The sequence below is a fragment of the Sinocyclocheilus grahami genome, unplaced genomic scaffold (assembly GCF_001515645.1).
Source record: "Sinocyclocheilus grahami isolate Dianchi unplaced genomic scaffold, SAMN03320097.WGS_v1.1 scaffold322.1, whole genome shotgun sequence".
Lineage (NCBI taxonomy): Eukaryota > Metazoa > Chordata > Actinopteri > Cypriniformes > Cyprinidae > Sinocyclocheilus > Sinocyclocheilus grahami.
Genome location: NW_015505501.1, coordinates 706,444 through 726,861, shown reverse-complemented (window position 1 = coordinate 726,861; position 20,418 = coordinate 706,444). Strand labels below are relative to the sequence as shown.

The following is a 20,418-nucleotide window of genomic DNA, read 5'->3' as shown; positions in this document are numbered from 1 at the left end:
GGTTAAAGACCTTTTTCTCTCCAGAAGAAAACCTATTTTCTTAAAAGGAAAGTCTTTTGTCTCCAACCATTGTCCTTGCTTGAATAGCCTGCCAATTCTGACTAAACATATTCACCATCAGTTGGTATAAAGGCAGAGGGAAGCTCAGGGTCTCAATGGAGGCTTGGTAAAGAGGGAAAACCCAAGCAAAGGAGAATTTCGACTTGAAACAATGGCATTCCGATGCCGGCCAGGCAGGTCACAAAGGGATGTTCTCAGGGTGAATATCAAATTTCCAAAAACAGTAGGGAGAGGACAGAACCCCCACTGGCTTTTCAAAGTCAAAAGGTTGACCCACCACAGACACGGAGCCTGCTGCTGGAGACCTCGGAGAATGGGAAGCTTTATAACACGCTGCTTCCCTCTCGTGTGAAGGAATTTGGTCTCTATTGGACGGTGGCTCGCTGTCAGAATTCTGGGAGTTAGAAACAAACCCCCCCCCCACCCCACCCCAAAAAAAAGAGAAGATAGCATAACCGAAAAGGATGGATTAAACGTGATGTTGACGTTCACAAATAAAGGAGCTTCGCTGAACAAACAGGGATAATAAATATTTATAGAGAGAGCGGCGTGCTCTTGGACTAACTAGTTAAACCCTCACTTGCGAGTCTGAAAAATGAGGTAATCCCAGCAAAAATGGAACTTTATAGAAGATAAAAATACACTAAAAGCAACTGAGCCTCGCTGTCCAAGATTCCAGTCTGGTGTGCTTGTGTATTTCCTGTATCCCATTGTCTCTCATCTCCAGTCCATCTAAAGAGACTTTGTTGGCCCGAAGACTCGCTCTACGGACACCCGGAGAGTTTGTGGTTTCTCTGGGGCTAGTAATAAAAAATAAAAAAAGTATCCAATTACTGCTGGAAAACACCAAGCCGGCCATCAACCTTACAGTTACGGAAAGCAGCCAGCGAGGTCCAAAAGTGGTTCGAGTTGTTCTGGATGAGTTTAAGTCGCATCTGGAAGTGAGAGGAACAGCAGGGGCCCCTCCGTCCCCCCTCCCCACCCCCGCGTCCCGAGGTTTCCGGACACCACGGGTGGCTTCCTCCAGGTCCCACCCCCACCCTCACAGCGAGATCGTGCAGCACCTGTGGAGAGATGCGACACATGTCAGTCATCCTGTCGCCATGGACGGCTCGCAGGAATAGCAACGGGAGCCGTCTCGCTCAAACGGCGGGAGACAGATGGCTCGGCGGCTGCGGCTCGTTCCCTGGAAATTAAGCAAGTCGGTATAGATCACGGCGCGCAAGACGGCCTTGGTTTGCGAAGTATTTTTCACATTTGAAAAAATACCCAAACCAACGAGCTCTGAGATGAACTACAACAATACAAAGTCTGATCCAGAGGAATTCATATCCCATGATGCATTGTGAATGATGTATTCACATCAAAAACACTGGTACAATATAAAACTGTGGACTAGTATAAAATCATGATATAAGGGTTATTATAGTTAACTAAAACCATAAAAATAATTTATTACTTGAAATAAAGTAACTGAAATCAAATCCAATCAAATAAAAAAAAAACTTAAACTTGCTTAATTCCAGCTAGTTGGCAAGGAAACATTTCTCATTTGTAGAAATTTGTAACTTGAATAAATCTAATTAAAAGATGAATAAAAATTATAGATATTTTTAAAAATAGCAAAAACTAATAAAAATTACAAATAAAATTGAACAGAGAAACTATAAAAAATTTTATTTCAATGACACTAAAATGATTTTAAATATAATTATACGTTTTTAAATCAAATCAATGTAGTCAGAATTTACTCTTTACCCTCAAGTCATTCAAACTCACGCCATTTTCTTTACTTTACTTTGTTAAACACAAAAATCATCCTCTCCACAGAAGCCCTCAAATCTCTTTAGCGGTTGAATTTTTATTTTAAAATAAATACATTTTAAGAATGTGACTACAAATGATATTTGTGTCAGGTCAAGTCAAATGTATTTGTATAGCACTTTATACAATACACCCCGTTTCAAAGTGTTTTCTTTACAGAAAAATCATGATATTAATGTTATAATATCTATATGCCTTATAATTGCATTTAGCAGATTAAAGCTGGGTGATAATATTATAAAGAGAGCTTTGATGGGAAATTTCAGTGATAGAATATTGCAAATGAGAGAAATTATGTTGAGGTTTGGCGATACAAAAAAACATCCATTTTCGTTTAATGGAAAAGAGCAGCTTGGACATTCTGCTTAACATCTCCATTTATGCTTAACCAAAAAGGAAAAAATAACGGTGAATAAACCACGACAGAATTTTCATTTTCAGCTGAACTGCTCCTTAATGTTTAGCACTGAGAGATGATGCACAAATCAAAGTGATGCTTCTCTGACGATACAGGCCTGTCCCTCGACAAAATGCAAAAGCGGAATTTAATACATGCCAAGACAAGATCATATTTTTTTTTTCCGTTTCCACCCTGACATTCCTCACGGAAAAATGCAGTGTATCACACGGACACAAGAAGACACTAATTAATTCTGCTCGGCAAACTAACACTCCCATAGAAAGATGTGCATCTGCGTATGCAATGCTCACACTGCTATCCATCATGCAAACCGCAGATATTAGCTGTAAAACGGACAAATTCAATATAAAGAGCCTATATTGTATGCAAATGCCAGCCACAATTACAACAAATGAGTACTTTTGATAAATGAGGAAATGTTCAAAAGGCATTGATGGTTATTTTAGGATATGCAACTTGCACAAAGTGTACACTGTTTACAAATGTGTTTTTCCAGAGCCACTGAGATATCTGGCTTTTCTGACAAACAGGGAAAAGGTTCAAAGACATGGAAGCTCATTTTCGTAAAGGATCTGCAAGTTACACAGTGTTTGGAGTGTACACTGTTTGCTGATATTTTCCACATAGATATCAAGCCCTCTTTTCTCTTCACATCACCGACGTCCCTTCCTCACAAAACGCATCCCTATACCTGTGTTCTTTTTTTTTTGTCTGAGTTTGGTGGTATAAAAATCAACATCCTTTTTAGCTTCATGGAAAAGAGCAGCTTGAACAATCAGCCTAATATCTCCTTTTCCGTTGCAATTTTTAATTGTTAAAGAAGTATTTTAGCCCAAAATTACAATGTAGTCAGAATTTACTCTTTACCCTCAAGTCATTCAAACTCACGCCATTTTCTTTACTTTACTTTGTTAAACACAAAAATCATCCTCTCCACAGAAGCCCTCAAATCTCTTTAGCGGTTGAATTTTTATTTTAAAATAAATACATTTTAAGAATGTGACTACAAATGATATTTGTGTCAGGTCAAGTCAAATGTATTTGTATAGCACTTTATACAATACACCCCGTTTCAAAGTGTTTTCTTTACAGAAAAATCATGATATTAATGTTATAATATCTATATGCCTTATAATTGCATTTAGCAGATTAAAGCTGGGTGATAATATTATAAAGAGAGCTTTGATGGGAAATTTCAGTGATAGAATATTGCAAATGAGAGAAATTATGTTGAGGTTTGGCGATACAAAAAAACATCCATTTTCGTTTAATGGAAAAGAGCAGCTTGGACATTCTGCTTAACATCTCCATTTATGCTTAACCAAAAAGGAAAAAATAACGGTGAATAAACCACGACAGAATTTTCATTTTCAGCTGAACTGCTCCTTAATGTTTAGCACTGAGAGATGATGCACAAATCAAAGTGATGCTTCTCTGACGATACAGGCCTGTCCCTCGACAAAATGCAAAAGCGGAATTTAATACATGCCAAGACAAGATCATATTTTTTTTTTCCGTTTCCACCCTGACATTCCTCACGGAAAAATGCAGTGTATCACACGGACACAAGACGACACTAATTAATTCTGCTCGGCAAACTAACACTCCCATAGAAAGATGTGCATCTGCGTATGCAATGCTCACACTGCTATCCATCATGCAAACCGCAGATATTAGCTGTAAAACGGACAAATTCAATATAAAGAGCCTATATTGTATGCAAATGCCAGCCACAATTACAACAAATGAGTACTTTTGATAAATGAGGAAATGTTCAAAAGGCATTGATGGTTATTTTAGGATATGCAACTTGCACAAAGTGTACACTGTTTACAAATGTGTTTTTCCAGAGCCACTGAGATATCTGGCTTTTCTGACAAACAGGGAAAAGGTTCAAAGACATGGAAGCTCATTTTCGTAAAGGATCTGCAAGTTACACAGTGTTTGGAGTGTACACTGTTTGCTGATATTTTCCACATAGATATCAAGCCCTCTTTTCTCTTCACATCACCGACGTCCCTTCCTCACAAAACGCATCCCTATACCTGTGTTCTCAGCCTGTTTGTGGAGTGTTGTTTTGAGTCATTTTCCCAGGAGACCATTGCATCTTCTCCTTTGTTTTCTGTCTGTTCTGGCCTTTAGTGTTTATTCTCAGAGCCACAAAGCTGTCAGAATATCCGACAGCCCCGTCTGAGAAATTGCATCTGACAACCTTCTCCATTTATTAGTCAAAATAGTGAAAAAACGCTCAGAGTTGGAGCTCTCTGATCAGACTGCATTCTGATAACGTGCTTTTTGCAGCTTGCATCTGTTCTATATTTGGTCGAGATGCATTTAAATCACGTCCCTGAAATTATTGCAGAGTTTTATACAGTAACTATCTTCCATCGAGCTGTTAAAATGAAATAAAAAACATATATCTAAAGCAGATAACAAAATAAAAACGGCTCAACGCATTATTGTGATTAAAACTGCTGGAAAATTTCATAAAGTCCGATGTGCACAGAGAGAAAGCTACTGCATTTCAGAAAAATGTAATTTACAAAAAATAATAAAGTAAGGAACTCAATACCCGGTGCAAAAGATGGAAATAGAGATAAATGCAAAAACAGATTTGTGGTCTCTGGTGTGTTTTTTTGTGAAGGGAATACTGTGCAACTGGCTATGTTACAGCATTTGGATGTTTTAAGTTACAAGTCCTAGAGATATTCCTGTTAAGAAAATAATTCTGACTCTCAGAATTCAGAAATCAAACATGTCCCCTTCATGAATGCCATGCCACACATCTGATTATGACATATCTGATGGCACGTAATCACAGGACCGATGGGACCAATCACGAAGCGTGAAGTGACAGGAAAGAGTATTCGGAGGTAAAACAACACTGAATCTTGGCCATGCGCCTAACGCCTGCGTTTAACCCTCGTGCAGAGCTGTTGTCAGGCCTCACGGGTTAATAACGCCACTGCGAGCTCTAACGTGCCTGCAGTCAAATTAATCGCAAACTTGGCTGTTCTAACCTCCTCAGACAAGGTTTGTTTCCAAAATAACACCCGTGTGTTTGCTGTGGCATTCAACAAGAAATTCAAGGAACTGGAGCTCTGTGACCTACGATGCTCTTGACTGATATTTTATACCGTTGACAATACATCTGAACAGCCGTGTAAAGTTTCCAGTAAATAATTTGATAAAGCCTGGGGTAAAAACACTTATGCTACCAGGAACATATTAAACATTTTTTCTAAACGCAGCACTGTTTTCAGAAGAAAACTGCACGAGTTACTGGAGCTTTTGATTCCACTTTATTTGCACTTAGATTTAACACAGAGGATCTGTAATTAAGATCTGAATGTACTTAAATCTCATTAAAATCTTAACTACAGATCCTCTTTGTGTTAAGAGTTAGATAAAACTCAAATGCAAGTACAAATAAACTAATCAAAACATTCAGTTTGCATTATGTTAGTCACTTGCATGTCTTGTGTAAAATATTCAAAAATATCAGAAATATTATTACTAATACTACTAATAATCTAATGTAATGAATCTAATTTAAACTAGTGATATTTTCCCATAATTTAATCTAATTTTCATATATTTGTGTGTGTGTGTGTGTGTGTATGTATGTATATATATATATATATATATATATATATATATATATATAAATAAATCCAATTAATACTATACAATTTTTTTATATATTAACATTCATATTTTAGTGTGACTTCTTGTACTGCAAATTGCAGAGCCAAACAAACTTTCTCTGCTGTCAGTGAGTTAATTATTTTTTAGCATCCTGTTTTCTGCCAGCTCAAGACTGAGTGTTTTAAAGTGTGCTAATTAAAGCTCACTTCTGGGTGACAGATTAGTTGTAAATGGGTCCCTGTGCCTGAGGTTAAGCTACCTTGGGTTGTTCATTATTCAACCATTAAGCAATCAAAGTAAACTCAACAGTCCATAAAAACACCAATTCATCATGCTCTCACTGCAAGTCAATGAAGTTTACCTTCTTTGTTGTCACTCTGGCCCCGTGCTCGATCCCAGAATCCCAGGCACTTGTCATTACTGGGGTCCTCTATCAGAGCCTTGTTGCCAGGGACATACCAGGTGGCATGCTGCTCTGTCATGAGAGAGTCAAGGTCAATGGTATTCACAGAGCCCTTGCCTGCGACCGGGCTGGAACTGGTCAAGGTGCACTCTCCATTCAGACCGGCCTGGCAGTCGGCCTTTTTGCCCGTTTTCCCTCCCATCGGCTGGTCCTCAGAGATGCTGAACTGCTGTCTTTGCAGCTGGATCTGAGCCTGCAAAATCTCCAGAGGATGAACCTCGTCCTGGCCCGGGTTGCTCAGCGGCGTCCGCACCTGTTCCATGCACGGATTGTCGCCGTAGCCAGCCCTGTTTTCAGAGTTACACTTCATGCCAGCTCTGCAAGGCCTCGGGTCCTCGGCGCTGTAGTTGGGGCTGGCTTCGTCTAAATAATCCATGCACGGCGAAACCCCATCTGACTTGCCAACACTTTGAATTCCGCTGTCCATCGAGGTGGCGAGGTCGGGCTTTCCAAAGGAAGGGGAGACCAGGGACCTCTCCGGGGTCTTACCGCGGCCCTCCATGCCCACGTTCAAAGCAGAGCCCTGCTGACTCGGACTGACAACGGGGTTACCGCCGCACGGAGGAGAGAAGTTTCCGGGACTGATGTGCCCGCTGTCGCGTCTCTTCTTCCCCCTCCCCTTGCCATTGCCTGTTGCCATTTTCCCCTCGCATCCAGACTCCATGTTGTCGTTTGGGGAATGGGTGCTCGCTTCCCTTTTCGCCATCTGGCCCATACCACTTTGACCTGCCGTCGTATTGTTGTTATTCCCAGAGCAAGGCATTTGACTATTCTGAGAAGCATTGCTCTGGAAATACTCTGCCCCTGGGCCACTACTGCCACTGCTATTTATGTCCTGCTCAACCTGACCTGCTTTGCGTTTGGCCTCATTTTGACTTTTCTTATTAAAAGTCACATTGAGGTTCGGGGCCCCAAGGCTGGCGATCATATTCTGGCAGGCCGTGGAAAGTGCTGCCAGACAGCTTTGGCCAAACACACTGTCTTTTGTATTGGCTTTGTTCAAATTCCCCAAAGAGAGGGCCCCAAGCTTATTGACTGACAGGTGCTGGCTGGAGAGGTACTCGGGATGGGTGGGATAGTTCCCTGGAGGATTGCTCTGGGGGGCTCCCTGTTGACTCGGTCCTCCAGGAGGGAAGCTGTGCTGCCTCCTCATCGCCATTCCTCCAAATTCAGCTGGCATCCTGTCCATGGGTCCGCCTGACTGCATGTTGCTCTCATCAGGAGACTGCATCTGCAGAGGATTGCTTACATTATTTTCGAACGGATGATGCGCTACCGGAGAATGCAAAGACTGCATGTCCATGCTTGTGACGCCTTGCCTAAAAATAATGTTGTGTCCATTCTCTGTCTGCTCCAAGGTATGCGTGTTTGTTTCTCTACAATGCTGCTGCGGCTCAGGAAACCATGAGTTTTCTTGAGGTAGGTGGGGGCTGTCAAAGTTTCCGTGAAAATTATGCTTCTTCTCAAAACTGGACTGAGACACACTACCCAGAGGGCCTCGGCAGACCATGCCGTTTGGTGTGGCGTCCCCGTGGAGACTTAACTGTTGCAGGTCGGGTTGACTCATTCTCTGCTGCTGGCTCCTCGATGCCATTTGTTTGATCATCATTGCCGCATTCTGCCGCCGCTGCTGATGCTGCTGCTGTTGTTGCTGTGGGCCGGAGCTCAAGGGTAGGGGGCCTGATGGAAACCCATCCGTCACATGAGATGCAAAGTCCCCCATGGGAGAGGGGAAAGCCGAGGGGGAGAGGTGGTTCTCAAGATTGGGCCGATTATGTAAGCTGTTGCTTAGGGGGCTGCAGTTCTCTCCAGCAGAGCCGTTTGGGAGATCAAACCGTGGCCTTTTTGCCATATTCAAATAAGGCAGTGAGCTGAGGTGAGGGTGATGTGGAGGCTGAGGGGCTAGCTGGGGGATATCAAACACCGGTTCCCCGAAGGGATGCATGTTATGGTTATTCAGTCTATGTATGGGACGGTCCAGGTGGCCGTGCTGAACATGGACCATAGGGCCGCCACCTTGAACGTCCGTATTGTTCGCTACATAGTCCGGAGTGTGATAAAACCGCGGAAGCACAGGGGAACCGGGGTTCTGCCTGGCGACGGGTCCTGGTCTTTGCTGCGGCATGAGGTGGTGTCTAGCGTTAACCTCCGGATCCATTTTCCCCCGGTTCCCGAATCGGTCTGAAAACACGTTCTGCTGAGGTAGCTGCTGGTCGACTTTAGAGCCGCCCATCATGGGCCCTTGGGAGCCACTTCGATTACAAGTGGAAAAATGACCCCCGACCACTTGGTTCCCCGTTTCACAATAGGGTAGTTTGCGCTCTGAAGAGTCCGCGGTGGAGAATGCTGTCATATCGAAATTTCCTGTCAGAGGATCACAGGGAAAACAGTGCTCTGATCCCCCCATCCTGCCCTGTGGGAAAAGCCTGTAATGTTCCAGTCTGTGTGTTTCAGGGGACGAGGACGGCAGGCCGTGGAACGACGCGGCGCGGTTTGGTGACTGGTCTAGTGGAAGACACGGCGCTGGAACAGCGTGGTTACCGTTTGGATGGCCGTGCGGTTGAAATTCAGGCATTGCGGCCATTCTCTGTTGCTGCTGCTGCGAGATGCATTCTCGCGACTGCGCCTCTACGAGCTGCTGACCAAATCCTCCTTCAAACATATGCGGGTGACCTGCGTTGTTGTTATTGAAGCCCATGAGTCTGTCCCCATGCAGGCAAGAGGGGATGCTGTCCTGGTACAGATGTGAATGCTGGTCGTGGTTAGGAGGTTGATGGTTGAACGGTCCTTGCATGTGGAGTTGATGTTGTGGCTGAACTCCCATAGCGAGCATATCCCCATGGCCATGAGTCTGGAACCCATACTGGTCTCTATTTGAGACAAAGTTGAGTCCCTGCATGGGGGATTCATTTAGAGGACCCATCATCGGCTCCACAGCTACCGACGGCCCTTTCATATGAAATCCGGAACTGTTATAATTAGAGTTCATTTTCAGTCCACTAGGATTAAATTCCTTTTGTTTGTTTGTCACTGCAAATAAAAAGACACAACTGAATCAAACAATGCTTTTTTTTGGTACTTTCAAATAAATGTTTTCCTTTTGTCTCTCTCAGGCGCCCATGTTAGCAATCGGTTTAAAATGTAAATATTATATATTTTCAATAACATCTTATAAAAAAATATATATATAATAAAGTTTACGTTTCACATGCATGTGCTTATTGATAAATATTTAAATGATGCGAAAGTATGAGATCAGATGACAATTGGAAGTACCTCAATTCCAGCATAAGCGTAAAAACGCGAACTCCTCTTTGTATGTCTTTAGAGCAACGACCCTGAAAAATGCACATCTTAAAAAAACTCCTCGTTTACATCATTATTCGATGCGTAACGTCTCCAAGTCGTTCAACACAAATCCAGAGGAGTGCAAACCAGCGCGCGGAGCACATGTCCCATGTTCACATCTCCAATGCAATGCGCGCGATCCAGACTAATTATTCTATATTAAAAACACTTACACGAATTCAAAAAAAGAGTCGATAAATGCATTAAATCGACGGTCCTCTGAGGAGAACTTCGAGCGTGCGTTCAGTCCTGTGAGGAGACTCGATGCACCGCTGTGGGTGCGCGCTGTTAGTAATTGGAGAGCCCTGGATCCCTTTTGTTGCCACAGTATGAAATATATTCAGCACAAAAATTAATCGCCATTTTCTTTAATATCGTCCATAAGATACGCGCTGTGCCATCAAATGCTTCTGTCTCCAGGAGGGTTTTCTCGTTTATCCTCGACTCGGATGTGTCGAGCCGCGGCAACGGCATCGGCAACAAGTTTGACATTCCCTCATCTGCTCCAGCGCTGATTTCTCACCAATGCAGACGCAGGCACACATGCGCAGGGGGCGGGGTCTGACGCACAAGGGGCGGGGCTTCGCTTAAGGAAGTCTAAAAAAAAGATGTAGCCTATATAACGTATTAATATATAAGGGATAAATAATAAAACAATGTGTTCAGTGATACTCGATTTTACGAACAGAGCTAGATTTCTTTACACTTCAGTGCTTATTTTTATTTTTACAAGGTGTACGATCAACAACACAGATGGCTAATAAAAAATAATTTAAATTATTTCATAATTTTGTATTAAAATTCTGTACATATAGATTTCATTTTTTACACTGGGATTCATTTTTCTCCCCACAATTGGCACATTATAAAAATGCGTGCATAGAAATACGTATTATAAAAATACACCCACATATGCTCGATGGTATTTAATTGTTCTACGTGTGAAATACTAGATCTCTTATTTATATACATTTAAGCAATTTAGGTTTAAATGCAGTATGGTATAAACACAAATCAGTGTAAATCTTCAGTCACTCCCAAATCCTTCATATGTAAAACAGCTCGATTCCTTTATACACGGCTACTGTAGTAAATATGCAGCAGTTAATTAGTAAATTAGCAGATGCATGAAACAGGCTTAATTTTCAAGCTGTGACGAATGGCAGCCAGAGATAATGAATGTCTCTTCAGGGTTAATTTCCTGTAAGTAACCGGTGATTGTGTTGTATTTTTAGAACTCACTGCTGCAGCATGGGTCAAATTATTTATCTTTACAACAAAAGTTTTTTAATGCATAGTGATTACAAAATTGTAGAAATAAAATCCCTTATACTACAACCTAGACTGTGTCCTGCAAACCCACTACAGAATGATACAACCATTAGGCCACTGAAAGGTTTTATGCTGAAATATAAGTGGCCATTTATTGATAGGTATGACTGGACATTAAAGTAATAAAGGGATAATAAATGGCAAGCCATAAGACTTATTGTGTAGGTCCCTCTGGTCTTTATAAGAAATCCTTACCTGTTTCTTTGGCAAAGCGGAACAGTGGCATCTAGTGCTGCTGTCAGGAACAAACACTGATGAGAACTAGGGAGAAACTCACATTAGACATTTCTGACCACAAATCACAGAAATAAAATAAAGCATTTAAGATCCTAACACCTTTAGACTAATGCTTTATTATTATTGAATTAGGATATTTAATCCTAAAATGACCTTATAGATTTCAATGATTTTCCAGACCTAAATACTTACAGGTATGCTTACAGGTTTTCCGTCGACTTGAATCTAAAGGTAACACATTCATTGAAGCATGCAAAACCACAGTGAAAATAAAACTCTAAATAAAAGACCAAGCATGACCGGAGTCGAAATTTATTAGATATACTGTTAATTGTTAAATTTATAACCAATTCGAAAGCTGCAGGGGAAAAACAAAAAAAAACAAAAAAAACATTAGAAATCACACCATTGTACATTCACTGATATTTCCCCTGATTTTCAAACAAACAATCAGAAAAACAGCACTCTGTAATTCCCCAAGAAAGAAAAAAAATAGATTCTCCAAGTGCGCAGATATGCTTCGATTACAGTATGATTCATTCATTATATCTGAAACCCTTGCCCATCTCAGTCCCCGCTAGCCTAAAAGCCATGAACGTGTACAAAAGTAAACCACACGATCCGTGAGACTCGAGACAGTATGTCAGAACAGACGTCAGTGCACTGATTACTCAATTATGATCTAGAGTACATTCGAAAAAAAAAAAAAGAAGCAAAAGTCAAAACCCGACATCCTCCCATCCGGATCTTAGAAGAGGAACACAGGTACGTGACAACGTCGCCTTGATCGCCATAAAGGTGCCGCTGAGGCCGAACCTGACGGGTTGCATGATTGCGTGAACATTCGTGGACCTTGAAATGAGAGGGACGTTAAGAAACAAAACACGCAAACCGAGAAGAACCGTGTTGTACTCCACATTCAGACTTGAAAACGATCACAAATGTGTGATTCTAACTAGACAATCACAGTGCGACAGGATCGCAGTTTCAACGCAGACATCAGGCATTGGTTTGCATGCGATGCGCAAACTCCGGCCGTCAGCTGTCCATGAAAGCCCGACTATTAAAACTAATGCACTGGCCACAATATATGATAAAAATCCGATCGGTCGCCTCTCGACAGGGACCGAGAACCATACACTGTATTATTAAAAACCTGTTAATAATAAACAATGAGATAAAACAGCCCTGCACTGCGGGTCAAGTGCAAACAGCAGAGATTCTTTTTTTTGCAAGGCTGGATGATCTGAGCTGGTGCAGGACGGCCAGAGACGAGGAGGACTGCGAATCTGACCTGGTACGATATAAAAACGTCACAAATATCAACCTCTTTAAAATGTGTTTATAAAGTCCTCCTCTTTATCCTAAGCGCCTGTCGAGGCCTCTACGCACACGTTCAGGTGCAGAGCTCAGGGTTCCCACACGTTCTGGTCAATCATTTTGCAGATAATGCAATATTCACTATATAAATATATCAATTATGATTTCATTAAAGAAAGGTTTTGGGGACAGAATGTCGATTGTAGAAAATTTCAGATTGTCCGTTTTTGTTAAAAAGCAAAAATAATGCAGGACTGGTCAATAAAGATTCAAGTGCACACTAAAACCACGAGACTTGTGCACTAGAATCTCTTACTGCCTGTGCCGTGACACCAAATTTAAATATGTTGTCATGACAACACTAGCAACATTTGCATAATATGCACAAGGATTCCAGAAAGGAGTCACTGTTTGCATGTCAGTAACCAGAGATTGATCCACCGGGAAAAGTAGTTACACCTCAGAAATGGCTATTTAGATTTACAACTTTATAGATCAAATACAAGAATCATCACACTTTAGCTTTTAAACGTCAACGTGGTTTACGTGCATTGCAACTTTGATAGTGAAATGCCGATTTTTGCTTTTTTTTTATTTTTTATTATTTAATGAGGGGAAACTGCTTTATGTATGCACACTTGTAATGAACAGACTTTTTTTTCCGGGCCTGGAAATCACAATTTTTCCCTGATATCTCCAGGATTTTCCAAGACCGTGGGAACCGTGAGAGCGTTACAGGTAGATTAGCAATATAAAAGCACTTTGCCTGTCCTAAAGCGACTCGAAAAATAAGAAAAAGCAGCAGCGGCAATTTGCTCTGGTAATTAGTCTGGATTTTGGTGAAAAGAACCTGAAGGGGTTCCAGAGTCCTGAGGGGTTACGTCACGCAAAGTGTCTTAAGAACATGCCTGAGCTCATGCAAAAGCCACTCGCGGCAAAGGTTTTGTGAGGTGGACGTGTGTTTTTACACAAAGGTGCATGCCGTGCAGTAGCATCACAAATTTTACTTCGAAAGGTAGGACTATGCTGATACGAAATGACAATCTACTAATTAAAACATGATTAGGGTTTTACAGGAACCAAAAAGAGGTGCTTCATCTGGGGGAAAGACTAAACACAGACAAGAAAATAAAGATCTGAACCATTACAAACAGATAAAACCCAACAAAAACACAAAGAATTGGTCCGATGCCTGCCAAAATTAAGTCGTTTTGTTTCTGAAATCGAATAACACAACCATACAGCAATACTCTTGATGTTTCTAACAAAGTGGAAAAAGTCACAGGATCAACCTGCATGAATCTAAAAACAGGTGGAGCGTGATGCGTGTCGACCCTGTCGGCAGGTGTGTGAGTACAGTACTGATCACTGTGTCATTCTGCGGTCTGCTGGTGGAGGAGGACGGCGCCGCCACTGGCCGGTTTGGTTGGATGCGGTGATGTCTTTCGTCAAGCGTCGTCGTGGTTGGATTCTTGAAGTTTAGCCTCATTGTTCGTGAGCAGCACTGGTGCCTCGAACCTGACCAGTTTTACGAAGCTATGAGAATGGGAGAAGAAAACAGTGACCGGTAAGAACATGGGAAAAAAAAACATAATTCGAGCAGCTTTTTCAATGCATGTTTGAAGCCAGCTGAATCGTTCCACATTTTTGTCCTAACCAGGTATGAAATGAAGAAGTTACCTATCGTGTGACGATCTCTACAATGCTAATTCAAGTTTTGGTGCATTTAGTTGGTTGCTTGGTTTCAACTGGTTGCATATAACATCATATATTCTTAAGAAAATGCATGGTGTTTGTCTACAGTGGTGTTAATGTTAACTAAAATGAAAACTATTCAAAATCATGTGCTATTTGAAGCATAGCCAAAATAAAATAAAATGCAAATATTAGATCAACTTACTCATAAATGTTTTTTAAACTTGTTTACTCCTCAGAAATATATAGAGCTTTTATTATTTTGTTAATGTTAAAAATGCAATTCATTGTTCAGGTTAGTTCACAGTGCATTAACTAACGCTAACTGATACAATTTTTGATTAAAAAAGATTGTGTGTGTGTTTGTTTAAATTAACATTAAATTAAAAAAAAAAGCTGTATAAGTAATGTTAACAATTGAAACGTTATTGTAAAGTGTTACCAAAATGTTGCCTTGGCAACTAATAAAATAAGTACTAAATTATTAGTACTAATAAAACTAAGACTGAAATAAAATAAATGTACACAAAATATTAAACATTAAATAAATATTAAAAAATAAACTAATAAAAATGCCAGAAGCAAATAACAATTACTAAAACTTAAAAAAAAAAACATTTTGAATTAAATTCAAATAATACAACAGAATATAAATAATACTAAAATAACACTGGGTTACTAAGGGCATCACATTTCTAGGTGGTTTCTTACTGACTCAAGTCAAAAGAGTTCACCCTTCAAGTCTCTAGATAGTATCTCAGATTTATTACACCCAATTTTCATCTACAAAATGAAAATAAGTCTGATTAATTAGAAACAAGATGCAAGATGATTTGAGGAATCACAAACAATGAGGGGCGATTTACATATTAAAGTTTAATACCTAGGTTATGGGTTTGTTTGAATCAAGTATGACTAACAGTAATAGCGCCTTAAATGTCACTAATTAGTTCTGATCGGCTGGATTTTGTCGCATCACTGCAGCATTAAGTTTTCATCGTGCCTGGTTAGGACACCGTGTGAATTGAAGAAACGGCAGGCGGTTTTATCACACTCACACGTGTACAAACGCACACTCACTCAAATCAAAGAGAGCAGAAACACACGCTCACATGCGCCGAGTACAAACACACTCTGGAAAAATCCACAAACACAAAAAGCGGTGATTAGAAACCAACACAGTGCAGAGAAGCAGCAATGGGGCGATGAGGAGAAATGAGAAATGGAGGAGAAAAAAAACAAAACAAGATTGGGCAGAGACGCTTGGAAAGAGCGGCCAAGGAGAGTCTCATCTCTTCCAGATCGTTTTATAGCAGAGCCAAACGCAGAGGGAGGGAGAATAACACAAATATGAAGCGGCTGTGCTCCATTCTGACTCTCAACAGATGCTGAATTTTTCTCTCGAGACGAAAGTCTATAAAATCAACTTCATAACTGCCTTTCAGACGCTGCAAGATCAACAAGATTCGAGCAGACAAAAACCACATGACCAATACGAAAATAAAGGAATATTTCACCCAGAAATTAAAGTTGTCATCTTTTGTTGTTCCAAACCTGCATGAGTTTTTTTTCTTCTGTGGAACACCAAAGAAAAGTTTAGCAGAACGTTCAGGATGCTCGTTTGAAAGTATATAATGGCTGTCAAAATCACAAAAACTCTATAATAGTAGTCCATTCAACTCTTGCACTATATTACAAGTCATAAAGTCAAATGATACCGGTTATGTGATGAAAAAACTTATTGTCTGAAACATTTCCTACATGCAAATATAAAAGAAACGAACAATTTTTTTTTATGGGAAGTTTTAAGATTTAAGAAAGTTTTTTTAACCATTTTTTGAAATTTTCCTAAGAATGAAACATTATAAAGTTTCAAACCTGCAATGCAACGATAAAAAAAAAAAAACAGATTGTTCACACATAGCTATCTTATGGTTTCAGAAGACTTCAAATACAGCACATAAGTCATATAAACTATTTTTATGATGCTTTTTCACAGCTTGTTAGCCTGTGGCCAATGTATGCTTTAATTGTATGGGGAAAAAAGTGGAGATTCTTCAAAAACATCTCCATGGAAGAAAGTCAGTCATACAGGTTTGGAACGACATGATGGCATTTTATGTTTGTATGCACTAACCCTTCATGACGAGAATACTGGAAAAGAAAAAGATGGCCATTGCAGCTGCTCCTGTAAACATCAACCTGCCTCCATTTAGAGAGAAGATCAACAACTCGACAGAAGAACGCTGCTTTTGGAAGCTACAGGCATTGGCCACCACACTTGCTTTAAACATCAAGAACGCCTCACAAAAACCCTCTTTTACCTTTCAACTGGAGTCTAAAACCATTAGAACTTGCAGATGAGGCTTTTTCAAGGAGCTGCAAACACCTGCTTTCAATTTGCGCCGTTGAGGCACTATTTTCCTCTGGCCTGAGCGAACGCTTTTGGGCGGTTCAGCCAGGAGTTTGTCTGAAATGACTAACACTTTAACTCGGGTTACATTCGTCCACCCGACAGCTGAGAGGAGAACACCAGAAGAAAAGTTAGTTGTGCTTAGCTGAAATGGAGGCAGTGAAGTGATGGGTTAGTGGGTGGCGGCGGATGAAAAGAACATGAGAAAGAATGCGCGATGGAGCGGCCGCCTTTCCTCCCGCACCACTTACGGAGTATCTCCACCTGCCTCGTGTTACTAAAAAGGATTCGGCTAATCTTCGGCTGCTGTCGTGCCTCGTACGGACCCCTTTTGACGCATCTAGAAACAAAACATGCTGTTAGGTGCAATCTTACCACTTGCTGATGTCCAGCTGGAAGGAACATCAAAATAGCCAATAACACAACATGAAAAGCATATTTCAATTAATCTCAGGTAGAAATAGCCAAGTCATTTTTTATAGGAATCAACCTACCTTGGCAAGGAATGTTTATTTATATAGCACATTTCAAACAATGGTAATACAAGGTTGTTTACATAAAAAGGAATTAAAATAATCATAAAATGACCACAACAGATGCATAAGAAATAAAATAAAAAATTATTGAAATTTTTTTTAATTAAAAATGTTTTTATGTAATAAAGTATTCAATTTAACCACATTATTATATTTATTAAACTATACTTAAAAATTATTATTTTGAAATTGCAATCAACTAATTTAAAAACTTTATTTCAGTACAACCTTGATATGGACTTAAAATTGTAACTTACTGAAAAATCTTAACATTTAAATTATTTTAATTTTTTTTATATATTACTTTAAAATGGTTTAAAAATAAAAAAGTGAATTAGATTAATTATTCCCGTTACAAGCTATTGATTATAGGGGAATGCCCCATATTTACATTTTTGGGGGAATTTTTTTTTTTTTAGATATTTTGTATTTTATTTTAAAATAGTTTAAATATATATACACGTGAATTAGATTATTTATTCCCATTACAAGCTATTGATTAAAACCAGGCTTTCTTTTCTTTATTTTAGGGAGAATTATGATGCATTTATAACTGCTTTTTTGAGAGTCAACCATTTAACAGTCGACTGTCAGCACAGAGGCAATGAATGGGTTAACGTTGACATAATCCTCACTGGAAACATATTCAACATCATTTCCATAAAAGAGGTTTTGAAAAAATATATACCCTGGAAGGTTTCTGTAAAGCACGGCAAAGCCAAAGTAAACTTAATTCGTCAAATATTAGTCCAAATACATACTTTCTGCTTTGCAACTGGATCGTAGCGGTGTAAAAAAAACGGTTTAATATAAAGTTTTACTACATATACTGCTTGTTTTATTAATGCCAGCCTTTACAACTGAAGGCAATTACAGATGAACTGGTTAGGAGAAAGATAGAACTCGTAACGTGACTGATGGGTTGACGGTTAAGGAATCACTTTATTGGTCTTGGCAAGCCGTCGCTTAAGAATAAAACTAATAAGCGACTATGCCTTCGGGATTTGGATGAGAATGTACTGATCGATATTTCCCAGGCAGTGAGGAGTTTGTGGTTTTCCTTGGCTGCATGCTGAAAGCGATCACAGAGCGTGTCAGAGTTTGGAGAGACTGCGTGCCGTTGGATCGTCATATTTACTGGGTAGAGGAAAGAATCTGGGCCAAATACTATACACTTGAGCTGGGACGCGTTCAACAAAAACACACAACTGAAAATAGAGAATATGAGCACGCTGCCAACGGTGACCAGCGGGAAAAAAACCCAATATAGCTCAAATCTGTAACCCCTTCAATAACGTCCAGAAGCCGGATTACATTCAGCGACTACTATTTTACGTCTACAGTCAAATAATGACCCCTGGTGCTAATATCACAGGTACTAATGTTTTATTCTGCTTATAAACGCCTATATTACGCTGTAAAATCTGTCCAGATGTACACTGTAGGCTGATGATGTACAGACTGTAAATGTATATTACGAATACAGTGCTTCTCAATAGCACACTGACCCGCTGTTATTTTATATTTTAACTGTAGACTAAATTTCATGACAAGAGACTAAATAAAACTAAAGCTTTCTTCGTGATTTCTTTATCAAAAGTTGCACACAATAGCAATAGCATTCAACTAGTGATCTCAATTTCAAATGGAAATGAATCAACTATTTTGGCCTCAATCATTTGGACAACTCGCTTGTTATCTTTATATTGAATAGACTTAATCCAGAGTTATCTAAACTAAAACCTTTTTTTTTTAATCTCTCTTTAAAATAAAATGAACATTAACGGAATTAAAATAAGGTAAAGGTTTTTTTTTCTTCATATTTTTATTTCAGCTAGTTACTAAAGCAACATTTCTAATTTTCTTGTAGTTTACCTAGAAGTAATATTTTTTTAATAATTTATTTAAAAAATTCAAATATTTTTTTTATAAAAACCTACATAGACATATTAAAATAATAAAAATGAGTAACAAAATGACTACAATTTTAACAAAAATTAAAGTGAAACAGATATTATAAAAATAAAATTTAAATTCAAAATATTTCCAAAACCTATAATCACTGATACTAAGACAACACTGTCGGGAACTAAAATTGAATCATACATTGAATTAAAATGAGTGTGAATGATTTGGACAACTCGCTTGCTGAATCAGTTGGAATGACAATGACATTTGCTCAATGAACCTAATTCAGCTATTTGTGGCAAGTCATTTTCAAAATGAGCAGTCATTTTATTTGAAAGCAATTTTAAACTAGTTTGAGAGGTTTGTGACATTTAAATCAGCCAAATTTTTATTTTTTTTTAGAAATGATAGCAATTCCATATTCTGATACTAAAGGCACAGAAATAAACCCTTTGACCTCTAAAAACCATTCATGAATGGACCAAAAACAAAAACAGTGGAAAGAACAGAGTTTCATGATCTGGACTGCTGGGAATAAGGAGGTCTGCCAAGGATGGGTGGGAACAAATGAAATTGAGGAAAATATTCATGCTTCAGACCATAATTCTGTGCAAATGTCATTCTCACCTCCTCCAGCTCTCGCTGCGTCTCCTGCTCCATCCGGCGGATGTCCTCCATGGTGAGCTCCACCCAGCTGTCAATCCAACAGAAGAGCTGACGGTGGAAGTTGGTGAAGATTCTCTTCTCTTGCTGCAAACGCAGAAAAAATACAGTCTGTTAATGCAAAGCATTGTGAGATGGGAAAAAAAAACATCTCAAATCTCATTGAAATTTTAGAGGCATTACTTGAGGTTTGATGTCAATGAAGAGACACAGGAAATGTTTTATATCACTAGCATCAAATATGGCACAATGCGCCTCGAAATTGTACATGTAATGTCGTGTAGTGTAATATGCACAAGTTTTTTAATTTTTGGACCATGACAGCATCACATGGGCCTGAAAAGGGGCACTTCGGACTGCTAAATATCTCTTTTTGTGTCGTTAATTATTCATATTTCCTGTTGTGAGCTAAATTCGCTACATGTATGTAGTGTTGTCAAAAGACCCGGTACTTCGGTACCGAGTACCCAGTCAACCCGGTTCTTGATGCGCCATCCGAAAGGTGCACAGATGCGCTCTCTTCATAAAAGCACTGAGACATGGCGACCTC

At 39.6% G+C, this 20,418-nt stretch overlaps 2 protein-coding genes across 3 annotated transcripts in view; both read right to left on the bottom strand.

Annotated features, from left to right (window-relative positions):
* Positions 1-6,300: 6,300 nt before the first annotated feature.
* On the bottom strand, positions 6,301-10,248 carry LOC107602223 (transcriptional activator MN1-like). The gene is made up of 2 exons (XM_016294669.1): positions 9,693-10,248; positions 6,301-9,446 (listed from the first exon to the last, which is right to left on the bottom strand). The coding sequence occupies exon 2, from the start codon at positions 9,403-9,405 to the stop codon at positions 6,301-6,303; it is 3,105 nt and encodes a 1,034-aa protein (XP_016150155.1). The 5' UTR covers positions 9,406-9,446; positions 9,693-10,248.
* Positions 10,249-13,247: 2,999 nt separating this feature from the next.
* The window catches only part of LOC107602250 (phosphatidylinositol transfer protein beta isoform), a 22,830-nt gene continuing 15,659 nt past the window's right edge, over positions 13,248-20,418 (bottom strand). Inside the window, exons 10-12 of one of the 2 annotated variants that reach the window (XM_016294708.1) lie at positions 19,833-19,955; positions 17,013-17,101; positions 13,248-14,189 (exon numbers count right to left, since the gene is read on the bottom strand). In XM_016294708.1, the coding sequence (XP_016150194.1) occupies positions 17,054-17,101; positions 19,833-19,955 (171 nt within the window). In that variant the 3' untranslated portion in view covers positions 13,248-14,189; positions 17,013-17,053. The remainder of the gene's footprint in view (positions 14,190-17,012; positions 17,102-19,832; positions 19,956-20,418) is intronic. The other variant, XM_016294707.1, reaches the window with a different exon arrangement.

What these genes read in the sequence shown, in the direction of transcription:
- LOC107602223 (XM_016294669.1), bottom strand. Translation starts at nt 9,405, where the DNA reads ATGAACTCTAATTATAACAGTTCCGGATTTCATATGAAAGGGCCGTCG.